The sequence below is a fragment of the Monodon monoceros genome, unplaced genomic scaffold (genome assembly GCF_005190385.1).
Source record: "Monodon monoceros isolate NGI ecotype Baffin Bay Population unplaced genomic scaffold, NGI_Narwhal_1 Super_Scaffold_12, whole genome shotgun sequence".
NCBI classification, from domain to species: Eukaryota; Metazoa; Chordata; class Mammalia; order Artiodactyla; family Monodontidae; genus Monodon; species Monodon monoceros.
The window spans coordinates 160,609,110-160,623,392 of NW_021703768.1; the positions used below are offsets into that span (position 1 = coordinate 160,609,110).

At 59.5% G+C, this 14,283-nt stretch overlaps 2 protein-coding genes across 9 annotated transcripts; one reads left to right on the plus strand and one right to left on the minus strand.

Annotated features, from left to right (window-relative positions):
* The first annotated feature begins 1,156 nt into the window (after positions 1 to 1,156).
* On the plus strand, positions 1,157 to 4,032 carry CRB3 (crumbs cell polarity complex component 3). 3 transcript variants are annotated; one of them, XM_029217000.1, is made up of 5 exons: positions 1,157 to 1,426; positions 1,653 to 1,843; positions 2,583 to 2,656; positions 3,315 to 3,458; positions 3,802 to 4,032. In XM_029217000.1, the coding sequence occupies exons 2-5, from the start codon at positions 1,762 to 1,764 to the stop codon at positions 3,871 to 3,873; spliced, it is 372 nt and encodes a 123-aa protein (XP_029072833.1). In that variant the 5' UTR covers positions 1,157 to 1,426; positions 1,653 to 1,761; the 3' UTR covers positions 3,874 to 4,032. The 3 variants fall into 3 exon arrangements, 2 of the variants coding, with proteins under 2 accessions (XP_029072833.1, XP_029072832.1); XR_003792689.1 differs by lacking the exons at positions 1,157 to 1,426; positions 1,653 to 1,843; positions 2,583 to 2,656 and having other exon boundaries at positions 2,918 to 3,698; positions 3,802 to 3,987; XM_029216999.1 differs by lacking the exons at positions 1,157 to 1,426; positions 1,653 to 1,843; positions 2,583 to 2,656 and having other exon boundaries at positions 2,918 to 3,458.
* A 283-nt stretch (positions 4,033 to 4,315) lies between these two features.
* Positions 4,316 to 12,984, minus strand: DENND1C (DENN domain containing 1C). Of its 6 annotated transcripts, none has more exons than XM_029216994.1 (23): positions 12,852 to 12,984; positions 11,879 to 11,943; positions 11,750 to 11,793; positions 11,559 to 11,608; positions 11,090 to 11,209; positions 10,940 to 11,009; positions 10,689 to 10,769; positions 10,531 to 10,596; positions 10,389 to 10,442; positions 10,166 to 10,276; positions 9,317 to 9,417; positions 9,167 to 9,212; positions 8,941 to 9,042; positions 8,727 to 8,852; positions 7,739 to 7,843; positions 6,890 to 6,980; positions 6,740 to 6,780; positions 6,487 to 6,558; positions 5,827 to 5,871; positions 5,650 to 5,757; positions 5,403 to 5,470; positions 5,081 to 5,264; positions 4,316 to 4,980 (listed from the first exon to the last, which is right to left on the minus strand). In XM_029216994.1, exons 1-23 carry the CDS (start codon positions 12,866 to 12,868, stop codon positions 4,366 to 4,368), a joined length of 2,382 nt encoding a protein of 793 aa, XP_029072827.1. In that variant the 5' UTR covers positions 12,869 to 12,984; the 3' UTR covers positions 4,316 to 4,365. The 6 variants fall into 6 exon arrangements, 5 of the variants coding, with proteins under 5 accessions (XP_029072827.1, XP_029072829.1, XP_029072830.1 ...); XM_029216996.1 differs by having other exon boundaries at positions 12,697 to 12,918; XM_029216997.1 differs by having other exon boundaries at positions 12,735 to 12,914.
* Positions 12,985 to 14,283: the final 1,299 nt, after the last annotated feature.

Here is a 14,283-nt window from a genome sequence, read left to right on the forward strand (position 1 = left end):
AAACCCTATAAGGTAAGTGGGACTGGCTTTCCCACTTCACAGGTGACGAAACAGGAGGTTAAGCCGCTCACCGCAGTCCACATGCCCAGGAAGGGGCAAAGCAGACATTTAACTAGACCTGGGATTCTTACCCAACATCGCTCTATGCCCTAGAAGGGATTAATTTTCCCTTAACCATCACTCTTCTCTCTAGAGTCCCCAGGAGGGGGTCGTCTTATTATCTTCGTCCTTTATCCAAAGGACGATCGTGAAGGCACACATGGTTCCCACTCAGCTTCTGCCCAGACAGGTGTGCTCAAACGAGCCTCTTGTAGAGGGTCCCCTCACAGACGTTTTCATTCACAGGTCGCCCTTGCAGGTGCCGTACAGATATTTTCCCACGGAGATGCCCCAAACAAATGTTTTCTCACAGATGCATCCTTGACAGGTGGACCTCAAAACACATGAGCCCCCCCCAAAGATGTGCTTCAATGTGAGTGTGCCCCATGCAGGCGTGCTCAGGTCTTCCTCTCGTGTGAACTCAATTCAATGCAGCTGTTTCCTTCACCTCGCAGTATGTCTCTCAACAGGTGTTCCTCCACCCAGGAATGCGTTATAGAGCCTCCCCCGCCATACGTGTGTTCCATTTAATCATTCACCCGTACGGGGCTCTTTCCATATAACTGGGTCCCCTACAGGTGTACTTAAATGCAGGTATGTCTCGTACAGGTGTTTCCAATACCTTTACACACAGGAATTCCTTCTGCAAGTCTTGTTCATTTCATAGGTGAGCCATGCAGATGCATTCCCCAAACAGATGTACCCCGCGCCAAAGTGCCTCAGCCAGGTGTTTGTAACCATGCAGGTGTGTTCTATACAGCTGTTTTCCACACAGGTAGGCTTCCATTCAGCTGTACTCCAAAGAGATGTGATTCAAAGCAGATGTCTCCCATGGGTGTTCTTACACATCCGTGCAAATTTCTTTACACGTTTGTTCCCATGCAGGTGTGTCCCACACCAGTGTTTTTTCATTAGAGGCTCCCCATCCCGGTCTGCCCCAGACAGGAGTGCCTCACACATCGGTGACTCCATGCCCCGTGTGTCTCCACACCTGGACGATTCTACAGATGTACCTGCATGCAGGTGAGAGGCCCCTTTTACACCTGCGCGCTTCCGCTCCTTTTCACTCCTCCCGATTATGAGATTGGGTTCCCGTTACAGGTGCGTCCGCGGCGCGGACCCGCCCCCGCTTGGCCCCGCCCTTTCATCTAGGCTCAGGTGCACAAGCCGGAAGTGCGCTCGCCTCCAAGGTGAGTGACTAAACTTTCCGGGTCACGTGAGCCGGCGGAGCTGGAAGAGGCCGACCGAGCCACTGACCGACGGATCGAGGGTTCGAGCGAGGGACCGGGATCGGGACCCTGAGCGGGGTCGAAGACGCCCGGGCCAGGTAGGGAGGCAGGTCACGCGGCTGGGCCTGCCACCCCTCCCCCCTTCCCTTCCCTTCCCCTTTCCCCAGCCCAGGAACGCGCAGCCCCGAGTTAATCTTTAATCTCTGACCTCTGGCGGCGGGGGGCGGGGCGGGACTCCTGGGTGGCCGGCGCGGGTCGCCCCTCCCAGGGGCCTGCGCTCGGGTCCGGCCCCCTCCCCCACGCTCCGGCCTTTCTCCTTTCCAGCCCCCAGGTGCGGGGTCGAAGGTACCCCCCCACCCACCGCCCGAGATGCGGTAGGAGCGGCGCGCGCGACAAGCCCCGTCCCCGGTGCCACCAGCCCGTCACCCGGCCCATGGCGAGCCCCGGCCTGGGGCTGCTCTTGGCACTCGGCCTGCCGCTGCTGCTGACCCGCTGGGGCCGGGTCTGGGGGCAAAGTAGGTACAGGTCGGGGGCACTGGGGGTCCGGGCTTAGAAGCGCTGGGTGCCTGGGACGCTGAGAGGGCAAGAACCCAGGAGCGGGCATGAGATGCCTAGGGCTGGGGTAGGGCTGGGGGCGTAGAATTTCTGTGTCCTTCCTTGGACGGTTGGAGTTGGTCTAGGAGAATTCCTGAGTTGGGCGGAATTGTGAGCTGCAGGGAGAAGAGGCCTGCGGTCCGGAGCCTCAGTAGGGTTGAGCAGTTTGGGGGAAATGGAAGCCAGGAGGAGGCCTGCCTGGGGCTCCAAGCCCAGGTGGAGCAGGTTGACCAGAGGTGGGGACGCTGCCTTTCAGCCCTGTATTCCAGTTTCGGGAGGCTGGGGGGAGGTGTGAGTCAGACACTCCAGGGAAATGCAGGATCCGCCCAGATCCTGAAGGGCAGAGGGAGGGCCGGAGAGGTGAGGCTGGGGTTGGGGGGAGGGTTGGGCTTCCCCACACCATCCATTATAATAGCCCCCAACCCTGCGCAAACTACAGACCGCTGTTGGCTGATTACTCAGCGCTGGGCTCCCCTGGGTAAGGGGTGCCCTGTGGGGCAAAATCAGCGGGGCCAGCCCCTGTGTGGAGGCCGCTCACAGAATGAAAGACTCAAAAGGGCAGAGTTCTAACGAGGGGAAATGGCCCAGGAAGACGCACATGCTTCCAGATGGGAAGGAATAGATGGGGATTCATTTATCTTCTCTACCACCGCCCTGCAGCACCGGACCCCACTGTAAGTGGGAACAGCACAATTACACCCTCTGGCCCCAGCCCTGGCTCCAATGGGGCCCTGGTGAGTTGGGGTATATGTGGGAGAACAGCGGCAGGGATTTTATTCGGGAGGCCCCCGTATGGCAGGTGGGAGGGCCTAGATTCCCAGAGGCGGCAGGCTGCACAGTGGGGGAGGCACTGGAGAACCCTAAGTGGGAGAGACCAGAATATCAACATGGCAAATGGGGAAACCGAGAACCCCAGGAAGGGGATGGGCAAGAACACCATGCCTGGCGGGACTTCCCTGGCGGTCTAGTGGTTAAGACTCCGCGCTTCCAATGCAGGGGGCACAGGTTGGATCCCTGGTTGGGGAACTAAGACACACACGCGCACACACACACACACACACACACACACACACACACAGAATACCATGCTTGGCAAGTGTAGGGGGTTCAGGAGCCCCCTATGCCTCTCAGGCAGGGGGAGGAGGGATCTAGGAGCCTAGATGCGGCAGGCGCTTGGGAGAAGGACCCCAGACATGGCAGGTGGGGGAGCCTGGGAACCCCAGATGTGATATGATGGGGGTCAGGAACCCTGAGTGGAGGAAGCCAGCCACCAAAAGTGGTGGGTGCGGGGGGAGGGGATTAGCGTTTCCAGATAATTCTCAGGTGGGGGTGGACGGGATGCCCAAGTTCAGGTGGGTCACACCTGTGTCCCCCCCCATCCCCCGCCAACAGTCGCAGGAGGCCACCATTGCTATCATCGTGGTCTTCTCCCTCCTGGCCGCCCTGCTCCTGGCTGTGGGCCTGGTACTTCTGGTGCAGAAGCTTCGGGAGAAGCGGCAGACGGAGGGCACCTACCGGCCCAGCAGCGAGGAGCAGGTGGGTGCCCGAGCTCCACCGCCTCCCAACCTCAAGCTACCGCCTGAGGAGCGGCTCATCTGAATGCTGGGGCTGGCCACAGCTGCCTCCACTGCTCAGGACTGCCCGGCGCTCAGCTGCACAGAGCAGCTGCCACCGACACACCAGCCTCTGATGGCTCCGGAGGACCTGGGGGGGCCACGGGGCACCTGCCGGGCGGGCTCTGCGAAGCATGCCGCCTCTGCTTGACTCTGCCTGCAGGTGGGGTGCCGGGGCTGCGGACCTGCCTCCCCGCTTGCTGCACCATCAGCCATCTGTCTGCCTGCCACACAGGCCCGACACCCCCCCTCTCCTTTCCTTTCAGTTCTCCCATGCAGCCGAGGCCCAGGCTCCCCAGGACTACAAGGAGACGGTGCGGGGCTGCCTGCCCATCTAGGTCCCCTTCCTCTACCCAACACCCTTCCTGGCTGTGTGACCTTGGGGGAAGGCAGAGCCCTCTCTGGGCAATCAGACACACCCAGCGCTTAAGAATAGAAGGGAAGAAGGTGCTTCAAAGACTCTGCCTTTGAAGGCAAGGGAGACTGAGGCTGCTTACTTTATATATATCTATACAATGGGTAGAGTGATGTAATAAAACCTTTTTGTGAACTGGTGGGGGCAGGAGTTAGCCTAGATGGAGGAGACACATAGGCTGTTGAGAGATGAATGTAAGGTCTCAAGGGTCGTAGGGGCTGGGAGGGCTTCCTGGAAGGGAAAGGCTTTTAGCTGCACCTAAGAGCCAGCCGGAGGCTGCCTTGGGAGGGAAGGTGGGGAGCCGGGTGGGTGTCTGAGCAGAAACAGGGCTCCCAGGTAAACCCACCAGGAAGAACAAGCCTTGGGCTCTTGCAGCTTTATTGAGGGGCCAGAGTCTCCTCCAGACCCCTGATGCTTAACCTTCAAAACACTTTTTAAGCTCAGCAACCCTGGGCCGGCTCCTGGCCTGGAGCCCCCGCCAGTTCCTAGCAGGAGGATCAGGGGACCTGGGCGCTCCTGGCTCCTCGTGGGGCTGGAGGTGCGTGAGCTCTGGGAGCAGGACCTCCGAAGGCTGGGCTCTGGGGTTCTCTGGGGAACCGGGATCCGAGAAAGAATCAAGGACTTGGGATGTCCAGGTAATATCCGAGTTGGGCTTTGTGGGGGTCAGAAGTGGGGGGCTTTCTCGAGGGCTGGGTGCTGTGGAGAGCTGGGAGCAGGGACTCTCCTGGGCTGTGGGATCCTGGGTTGCCTCGTGGGGAGGGGAGAGGCGTAGAGGCTGGGGCTCTGTGAGAGAGGAGCTGGGGTCCCCTTTGCTGCTTGGGTCTGCAGAAGCTGTTGAAGACTGGGACGGAGAAATGATTTCTTGGCTGGCCTCTGAGGGCAGCTGGGAAGTGGGGTGCTTCGAGGTGCTCGTGGCATCTGAAGGCTGGGGGGTGTGCAGAGGCGGCAGGCCGACAGAAAGGGACAGGGGCTGGGGCCCTGGTGGTTTCTCGTCATCTGCTTGCCATCTCCATCTCCCTGGTATGTCAGGCTGGGTGGGGATGGAGAGATGGGCACGTTGCTGGCCTTTAAATGAAGGAGGGGCCGGCAGGTTGGATGAGCAAATGGGGGAGGGCTGGGGGGGCTCTCACCAGGCTGTGGCAGCAGTCCAAACTCTGGCTTGGCCGCAGGCTGCTGTTCCGGGTGGTTGTCACGCTCAGACTATCCAGAATCTCGCTCAGCAAATCCAGTTCTTCTCCGGACCCAAGGAAGCTGCCATCCAGAGCTTCCTCTGCCAACGGTCCCTGGGCATCCTCAGGGCTCAGAGACGGTGTCCTGGGTGAGGATGGGCAGCCTCTGGTATCTGCCCCAGACCAGCTGCTCTGAAGGGTCTGGAGTTTTGGGGCCCACTTCCCCAGGAGTCCCGGCTCCCCACTTCCAACATTGCTCCCTCCCTCTGCCTTGGAGTCTTACTCCTCCCCCAGGGACTCAGAAGGTCTCTCTTCCCGCTGGAGTCTCCTGCTGGGGCGAAGGGGCCGGTTCTGCAAAGGACAGATTTGAGGGCTGGGGCCTCAGGAGCTACAGAATCAGGGGGTTCTATGAAGGGGGGAGTGGGCGCCCCATTTTGGGGGTAGTCGAGATGTCTGGCTGGAGACGGGATGGGAGAAGGACTTGGTGATAAGTCCAGGTACATGCGTGGGCGTGGGGTTGGGGCTCTTACCTCTCCAAAGTGCTGGGTGATAGGCAAGCGCTGCTGCAGGCAATCTGAGCGGCTGGTGAGGGAAGGGGCCCTCAGGGAGCCCCCCCTCTGCAGGCCAGAGTCCCCATCCTAGGAAGAGGGTGGGTGAGCCAGCAGCCCCTCCCCCCGCTGCCCCGCGGCGTTGGCTACTGGCTTTACCTTGTACGTCAGAAGGCTCTGCACACCCTTCAAGCCACTCTTCGCCTACGGAGGAACCGAAAGAGACTGAGAATCCAGAGTGATTTGACCCTGGACATTCGAGAACTCAGCCCTCCATCCGCGAAGACACTTTTGTCTTGCCATCTGCTCCTGTGTGTCTCAAGATACATTCAGGTTCCCCCGGTACCCCCTAAGAAGTCAATACCAACTTGCCCCTTTGACTAACACAGAAGGAATGTCACTGGAGGAGATAACCCCCAAATGAAACAGGGAATGGCAAAGCCAGAACGTCGTAAAAGTGAGTCAGTGTTCAAAAGCCGAGCAAAGAATAAAATCCAGCAAACGATTGCGAGCTGTGGAAGTTGGTCCCAGGAAAATCTGGGGCTTGGGAGAAAAACCAACCACAAGGGCAGAAGCTGGGATTGTGGTGTCTCAGGACAAAAGATGTTTGCCAAAGAACCTTGGTTGTCATTTTTAAATAGGAAAGACCTGATGCGACAAAAATGAATGAACACAGTCAATGGAAAATAAAAGTAGGAAACATGGTAAATGATTTAACTGCTGGTTTAGTTCTGATAAATTGTGTGTGCTCTAAACGTGGGGTTAAACCGTCCTCTGCCTTTGTCACCCTGGTAAGTGGCCTGTCCAGCCCAGCCTCACCGAGCGGTACATGTTTCTGACGGCTGGTTGGGTCTTGGCCTTGACGGAATGCAGGAGGGCACCACCACCTTTCTGGGGAGAGAAAGCCAAGGAAGAGAGGCTTGGGCACATGGGGTTATCGCAGACCCCACCTGCCCACCCCTCCCTCTCTGAGTCTTGATTTCTTCACCTCTATCTATAAATGAGCATAGTAGGGACGGTGGTAGGTTTGATTTAATCCCACAATAAACACTAAAGTGTTCGGTGTTACTACCTTTAGGTTGTCTGCCCAGAGCTGGTAGGAGCGAAGGGTCCCTGGAGAGAGGAGAGAGGAGAGAGGAGAGAGCATTGCCAGGGTGGGCAGGCTCAGACTGGGCCACAGGTGTGTGTGTGGGGGGGCTCCGGGGCCAGGTGCAGAGCTCACCTGAGGAAGCCCCGCTACAGGTGATCTCCTGCTCAAAGAGGTCTGAGAAGCCTTCTCCCGTGTTCAGCTTCTCCAGTCGGCCTTCGATGAACTGGGGGTGGGGCAAAGGGTCAGAGAATCAGGCTACCCCAAACATCTGAATGCGAGGACTGGGGATCCGCTCGCCCTCAAGACATAGAAGCCATCCCCGGCCCCTCCAGAAACCCAACCTTAGGTCCCAGGAGTCGAGTCCACCTCAGGAAGCCAGAGGTTCACCGTCTCCCCGCCCGTCCCTACCCCAAGTCAAGATCTGTCTTCAGGGACCAGGCCCTGCTCCTCTCAGGGTCGGAGGAGTAGGACTCTGCCACTCCAGACAGGCCCCCCCCCCTCAGTGACCTTGGAGGAGGTCGACCCCACCTCCAGGGACGCTGGAAGCCAGCCCGCACTGAAGGACCCTGAAGTTCATCCCACGTTCTTCCAAGAACCCAGGAGTCCGGTTCCACCTCCCCCGCTACGTCCCTAGAATCCAGGAGTCCAGCCTTCTCTCCCTCCACCCTCGACCCAGGAGGTTCCCGCCTTAGGGACTCAATAATTTCGTTCCATCCCAACCTCCTCATGGACCTAGAGGTAGATCTTATCCCTGGGAACTCAGGTCAGGGGCTCCCATTTTTATGGACCCAAGAGTTCAGTCCTGTCTCTCCCACCCCGGAGACCCTGGAGTGGGGGGATCCGGCCGGGCCAACTCTCGCCCCGCCCACTGGGTCCAGGCATCCGCCCCTCCAGCCCCGGCTTCGGCCTCCCGGATCCGGGCGTCTGCGCCCCTAGCCTCGCCCCTCCGGCCCCAGCCCCGCCCTCCGGATTCTGGCGCACCTGTTTGAACAGCTGCAGGTGCACAGCCCGCCGGTGGAAGGCCTGCAGCGGCGCCCCGGGTTTCTGGGCCAGGAAGGCTTCTTCACTGAAGGTTACAGGCTGGCCCTGGAAGAAGGACTCGGATTCTAAGCTCCCCGCGGCTCTCCAGGATCCCTTATTCTGCTTCCCATATTCTACCTTACATCTGTGTAGCAAACATTGATGGAGCGCCTCTGTGTGCCTGATGTCCTGCAAGGCCTCGTGGGGTGCAGGGAGGACTTGGGCTTTTACCCCGAGGGAGGTGGGAGCCCTGGGAAGGCGGTGGGCAGAGGAGGGGGCGGGGCCTGACTCAGACGCTCCCAGGTGACCTCTGGCGGCTGCACGGAGGTCAGACTGCGGAGCGCGGAGGGTGGGAGCCCGCGAGAGGGGACTCATGGTGACGGCGAGCGCGCTGATCCAGGCAAACAACAATGGGGACCAGGCCGTGGTGGAGACAGAGGAGGGGGAGAAATGGACAGCTTCCGGCTGTGTTCAGGGCAGAGTCGAAAGCAACATCAGATTCTCAGATAATAGAACTCCCTGACCATGTTTTTATAGAATAGTTGTGAAAAACTGGGGAGGAGGGGATGTCAGGGTTGAAAGTCAGCAGATCAGAGTCCTGGCTTCAACACTCACCCGCTGTGGGGCTTCCAAGCCTTGGTTTCCTCATATGTAGAATGGGACCATAAGAGTATCCGTCTCATAATACTGTTGTGAGCATTAAGTGAAATAATAATTGCAGCGGTAAAACCTATCATTTATCCATTGTGATGTGCCAGGCAGTAACCGAGCATTTTGCTTATGTCCATTTACAGACTCACGCGACCCTTTTGGGTGGGTACTGTTGGGATCCCATTTTACAGCTGAGCAAACGGAGGCACAGAGTAAGCACTCCATAAACGCTAGGTATTCTTATTCTGAATCCTTCAGGGACCCACGGGGTCTCTCCCTCTCCGTCCCCGAAGCTCACCGGGCCGCAGACTAGCGCATCGCGGTACCCCCCGAAGAGCAGGGCCTGGGCTTTGAGGAAGAGACGGGACACCCCTTCCCCGGGGGCCAGCGCGACCTTCCTTAGCCGCAGCCTCAGCAGAGACACCTGGAGGACAAGGGGGCAGCGCTGAGCAGGCGGGTGCGGAGCCTCGTCTCCCGGATGCGGCAGGAGGGTGGAAGGGGGTGTCACTGACCACATCTGGGGGCAGTGCCTGCACGTCGTCGAAGGGCGTCTCCAAGGTATTGGAGTCCACGTTCATCATCACGACGTCCTCCAGAGCTTTCTCCCGCACTCTCTGTGTTAGGGAGTTGGAGTGGCGATGGCCGCTCAGAGCCCGAGGATCCCCGACAGGGGAGGATACCTGGGGGTGCAGGGGGGCACTCCACCCAACCTTGCCATCCAGGTCCGTTCCCACTTACCTCGACGAGACTGGCGTGCACTCCGATGAGGTAGGGCATGGGCGCGCTGCGGAAGACCGAGGGGGCCGGTCATGCAGGCGCCGCCCCCGGGTGCCCAGGACCCTAGGCCTCTTCCCCAAGCCCTGCCCCTCTCCAGCCCCTGCCCCTCACCAGCAGTAGTCCAGCAGATGCGGCGGCAGCGTGGGGATCAGCACGTGCTCCCAGCGCATGGGGTACAGGAGAGCGCAGGACGCGTGGACACATGAAGTCAGCTGGGGATGGGTGGGGGACCGTGGAGTCAGGGCCTGGACCCCCAGCTTCAAGGACCCTCTCTGGACGGTGGCTCTCCCGGCTTCATATCCCGTGTCCCCAGTCTCGTGTCTCCCTCCACCTCCCTTCCCCACCCGCTACTGGGTAAGAGGTGAAAACTCAAACCCCTTTCTTGTGAAGGCCAAGAATTCCGCAAATTACAGTGCTTGGAACTGGTGGTGCCAGGACTCAGCACGTGCTAGTCCCTCTCTCTATGGCTGGAAGCTGCTATTCAACCCTCCAGAATCTCTCTCCTTAGGGGTAGGACAGAGACTCAGCCCACTGACCCCACCCCTAGAGAGGCGGAGCTAGAATTCAGCCCCCCCCCAAGTCCCGCCCCTAGGGGTAGAGGCTGAATGCTAGCTCCACACCTACCCCGTCCTTCTCCCCTAGGGGCGGAGCTAGAATTTAGCCCTCTCTGATCTCACCCTCCAGAGGGGCGGAGCCAGTCTTGTTCTGGCCCATAGTGGGTGGAGCCTGGACTCAGCGCTCCTGAAGCCGGGGGAGGGGGTACAGCGCAGCCCGCTCTGATTTCCCCCATAAAGGTGGAGCCAGGATTCAACTCAACCCTGACCTTCAAAGTGGCTGAGCCAGGACTTTGCCCTCGGGTCTCGCCCAGTGGGGTTAGAGCTAGGAATCCGTCCCGATGGTCCCGCCCCCAGGGGCCAAGCCAGGCCTCGGCCCCTCCCCGGCCCGGCGGTCCCGCCTCACGGTGCTCAGCTTTCTGGAGGTGAGCAGGACCCTTCGCTCTGCCAGGAGCGCAGCGAATAGCCCCACGATGTTGTCGTCGGTCACCGCCACCACCAGCTCCGTTAGGTTCCTCTGAAGAACAGAAAGGAACGCTGGACGCGAGGGGCCACAGGATCTGAGAGCCCTCTCCGGGTTTCCGGACCTCTTCCCCCCTCCCAGAGTGCCCTCTCAGGTCTCCACTCACGTTCTCAGGAATGGATGGCAGGCGGCCGGAGTCGGGGGCCACGAAGCAGGAAAGCTGGCGGGGGATTAATAGGGGGACTGATCCGTCAAGGGGTTAGCCTCACGTGGGTGCCCAACCTTCCAGTGTCTCCAGCTCTGCTCACCGGCATGCTCTTCCCCGGGCCAGGGGACGGGATGCCTTGCGCACTGGAGATCATCACTCCGCTGCCCTGGGGGAGATGTGGTGTGTGGTCCTCAGGACCGGGGTGCAGCCTCTCCAAGCCACCTGAGGTCCAACGCCCAGGGGGGAGGGGGTACTCACCAGCTCCAGCCGCACTGAGTCCTGGGTCCCGGGAAGGGGCTGCTGCAGCAGATGTAGAAGAAGTTCGTTGACCTCTGAGACCTGGGTAGGGGTGGGATGCCTGAGCCAGAATGCGGGGTGGGGACTCTGAGGGCCTTGACTCAGGCTGGGTGGTCTGGAGCCAAAGGGGCTCGGTCAGGCCTGGGAATTCAGAGCCAGGCTGGGGCCTTCGTGGGGGTGGGACGGGGAATGACAGGGAGAGCCGGTCTCACTTGATCCTGTGCCAGGAGGTCCCCCACTGTGTTCAGTAGTTTGTAGAACACTTCAAACCAAGGCAGGCGGCTGCGGAGGGTGGGCACAGCTTTCGTGCAGTGCCTGTAGGCAGAGGCCCTTCCCCCGGCCCGGACCCCCATATCCCACACCTGAGGACGCAGAGGCAGCTGTGCGCACCAGCCCGGAGGCGGGAGAAACCAAACCTGCGGGCGCCGGTCAGGCCCGTGAGGGCAAAGGTGAAATGCTGTACGGCGGTGCTGGGGGGCTCCCTGGGGGCAGGAAGAGCCCTCAGAGACCTGGGCACCCCACCCCCGTGAACCCCCCTCCCCTTCGTGCCCCTGACAATGCTCCTAGCACTGCGTCCACCAGCCTGGGGCCCTGGGTGTATAGGTCCCTAGTTGTCAGCGTCTCCGGTTCTCTGAGGCCCTGGGTAAATGAGTCCCTTTGTGTATAGGTCACTATTTGTCAGGGTCCCCCGGTTTCTGAGTCCCTGGGTCTCTGAATCTCAGGGGCCCTGGGTATATGATCTCTGTTGTCTGAGTCTCTGGGTGTTTGAATCCTGGGGGTCCGTGAGAGGTCTGGGTCCCTGGGTCCTTGGGTGTCTGCTTCCTTCCATACCTTTCCACATCAAAAGGGAAGCAGAATTTAGGCACCATCTGCATAGCCTCCTGGGGGTGGAGAGAAGCACACACTGCTTGGCCACTCAGGTTGGGCTCCACCCCTAAGCTCCCAGTGGTCTGAGACATAGGGTCCCCTCCCCCAGGGGGACAGGCCCTGGCCCCTGGGGAGCAAGGAGCCAGCCTGCATACCTGGTCCTGGAAGTCTGGGGGGAACTGCCGCAGGATGGGGGGATCTGCGCAGAGAGCAGGCTCCTAAGTTCAGGGTCCCGGGCCCACCCTCCATCTCGACCCCCATCCCCAATGATGCCCCTGACTCACCCTCTTGCAGGGAGGGAGGGTAGGCCGCTTCGAAGAACCAGTCAAACAGGGCAGGGACACCCCTTCTGCAGGGCAGGAAAGGGTTCAGTGTGTCCAGGGATTTGCTTCTGTGTGTGTGTCTGCACCTGTGTGTGACTGTGTGTGTGTGTGTGTCTGCAATTCTATTCTGTGTCTGCCTGAAAGGATGAGACTGTCCAGGGCATGTGTCAGGTAGGACTGTGCATATGTGTGGCTGAGCCAGTGTGAGGGTGAATGACATCCCCATTTTCTTGGGTGGCCCTGAGGGTCCCTGGGTATATGTGCGAGGCCCTGCCCAAGTGTCTCTGTGTACGCGACCTCATGGGGCCCTGGAGCCCTCAGAGTTTTTATCAGAGGAAAGAGGGCAGCGTGCCCTGGTCCTTCCGGGAACCCTGCAATCTCTGCCTTCCTGCCCTGGCCCCCAACCCTCTATCCATCTTGCAGAGGATGTCGGGACTTAGGCTCAGGGAGAGAGACAGAGGAAGAGAACGGGGAGTGAGTGCACACACGTTGTCCCTGAGATTGGGAACCCCCTCACACTGAGCTTCATCCTCACGCTGACACAAGTCCCACACAATCAGTCACTCCTGCACATGGACACACAGAGCCCGCCCCCCCCCACCCCCGCTGACCCCGGAAGCCAGGCTCCCCATCCCTGAGATACATCAAAAGGCACAGGCTCGGGAGTTACAAACTTAGTCATACAGAGCCAGCGGAGAGCAGGGGAGAGAGAGAAAGAGAGAGAGAGAGAGTGGAAGGTCCCAGAGTGGCCCGAGTGTGCCTGAGAGCGGAGTCCATACTGTAGGCCAGCTGAGTGTCCTCCCCTAATTCCAGCCACCTGCCCCTGTGGCTCGCGGTCCCTCCCGGGCCTGCCGCAGTCTCGTTCTCCTTGGCCCCAGCCCAGGCCTGGTCTGGGAATCTTGGTCCAGAAGATGGGAGAGGGGGCAGCTCTTACTCAGCTGTGGATCCCATGGTCCCTGCAGGGCTGGCCCGGCGGGGCCCTTTCCTCAGGGGTGCTGGGGGGGCCTGTGCTTTCTCAGGGCTGGGCCCTGAGCCGGCTCAGCTTCCTGTGTGGCTGAGAGAGGAAGTTTAACGGGTGACGTCCCCAGAGGAAGGCCCCTGCCCCCACCCACTGTGAGAGACCCAGGCGTCCTGCCTTCTAGACTTCTACAGGATGGGTGGGCAAGAGGTGTGCAAGCTCAGAGCCCAGACCCCCAGCCCCATCCTGCCAGGAGGGTTGCATCTGGTTTCTGCCATCACACCCAAGCCTTCCCTTCTCCGTGGCAGCCAAGGACTCACAGTTTGCCTAAAATGCTTCCTCTTCCCTCAACTCTTTTTCCTTTGATCCCTCTGCGCTGGTCATTCCCCCCAGTACCACCAGAGGGAGCCAGGCTGAAGAGTGGACACGGAGGCACGAGGAAGGTAGACAGACAGCAGACAGAACACAGGCACAGACAGACAGACAGCACACACATGGCCAGGGAGTGACCAACACAAACAGGCCAGAACAGCCACAGACAGCAGACAGACACGGAGACCTACCAAGTTATACAGGCAGCACAAAGCCACAGACACAAACCAACAAGTACAGCGGGACAGCACACGCATAAAGAAGTCCTTGTCCATCCAGATGATAGGTGCAAGCAGATAACACACAGGCACAGCCAGCAATCAGTTCCAGACAGAGACAGCAGATACACTTGCAGGGACCACGGCTGTCAGTGCAAACGGAATAACAGAGAAGCAGACCCAGACAACAGACAGAGGCGCATAGAGCACAGACGTAGAGCAGTAACAAAGGGACAGACGCAGTCAGGGCCCAGCCACAAGTCAGATTCACGGCCAGACATAGTCACAACACAGAGAGAGGTACACAGCCAGACAAATCCAAGCAATGTTGCAGACCTAGAAACAGACAGACAGCCAGGCAGACAGATGTCATGTTGAAAAACAAAGATACGTAGACACACTCACAGGCACAAAGGCAGGACGCAACACAGGTACTCACGGTCCTGTACCTACACGTAAAATCCCACAGACAGACTCAGAGAGTCAAAATGCAGAGGAGTCTGCAAGACTCCTCGGGCTCCTGCAAGGTACTGAGAATATCTGTGTGGATACAGGCATGCATCTGCATGAGTCCACATGTGGCCTGCCATGTCCTGGGGTATCTGGGGGTGAATGCCGTGTCTGTGTGCCTAGGAATTTGTGTCTAGTCCATCAGGCTGAGTGAAGATGTGGATGACTGGGGATTCTCATTCTGTGCCTGTCCACATGACTGTGGGTGCGAGGGCATTTTCATGCTGAGGAGGAAGAGGTGAGCAGATGCACCAGCATGGGAACACACACACACACACACACACACACACACACACACACACACACAC

Bases quoted from the DNA above. Each gene is read 5' to 3' on its own strand.
- CRB3 (XM_029216999.1), top strand. From the start codon at position 3,153: ATGATGGGGGTCAGGAACCCTGAGTGGAGGAAGCCAGCCACCAAAAGT. The intron at 3,459-3,801 runs GTGGGTGCCCGA...CTTTCCTTTCAG, and splicing joins GGCCCAGCAGCGAGGAGCAG to TTCTCCCATGCAGCCGAGGC.
- DENND1C (XM_029216994.1), bottom strand. The intron at 11,210-11,558 runs GTATGGAAGGAA...TCCTGCCCCCAG, and splicing joins TTCCCTTTTGATGTGGAAAG to GGAGCCCCCCAGCACCGCCG. The intron at 5,265-5,402 runs GTAAGACTCCAA...ATCCTCACCCAG, and splicing joins TCTGAGTCCCTGGGGGAGGA to GACACCGTCTCTGAGCCCTG.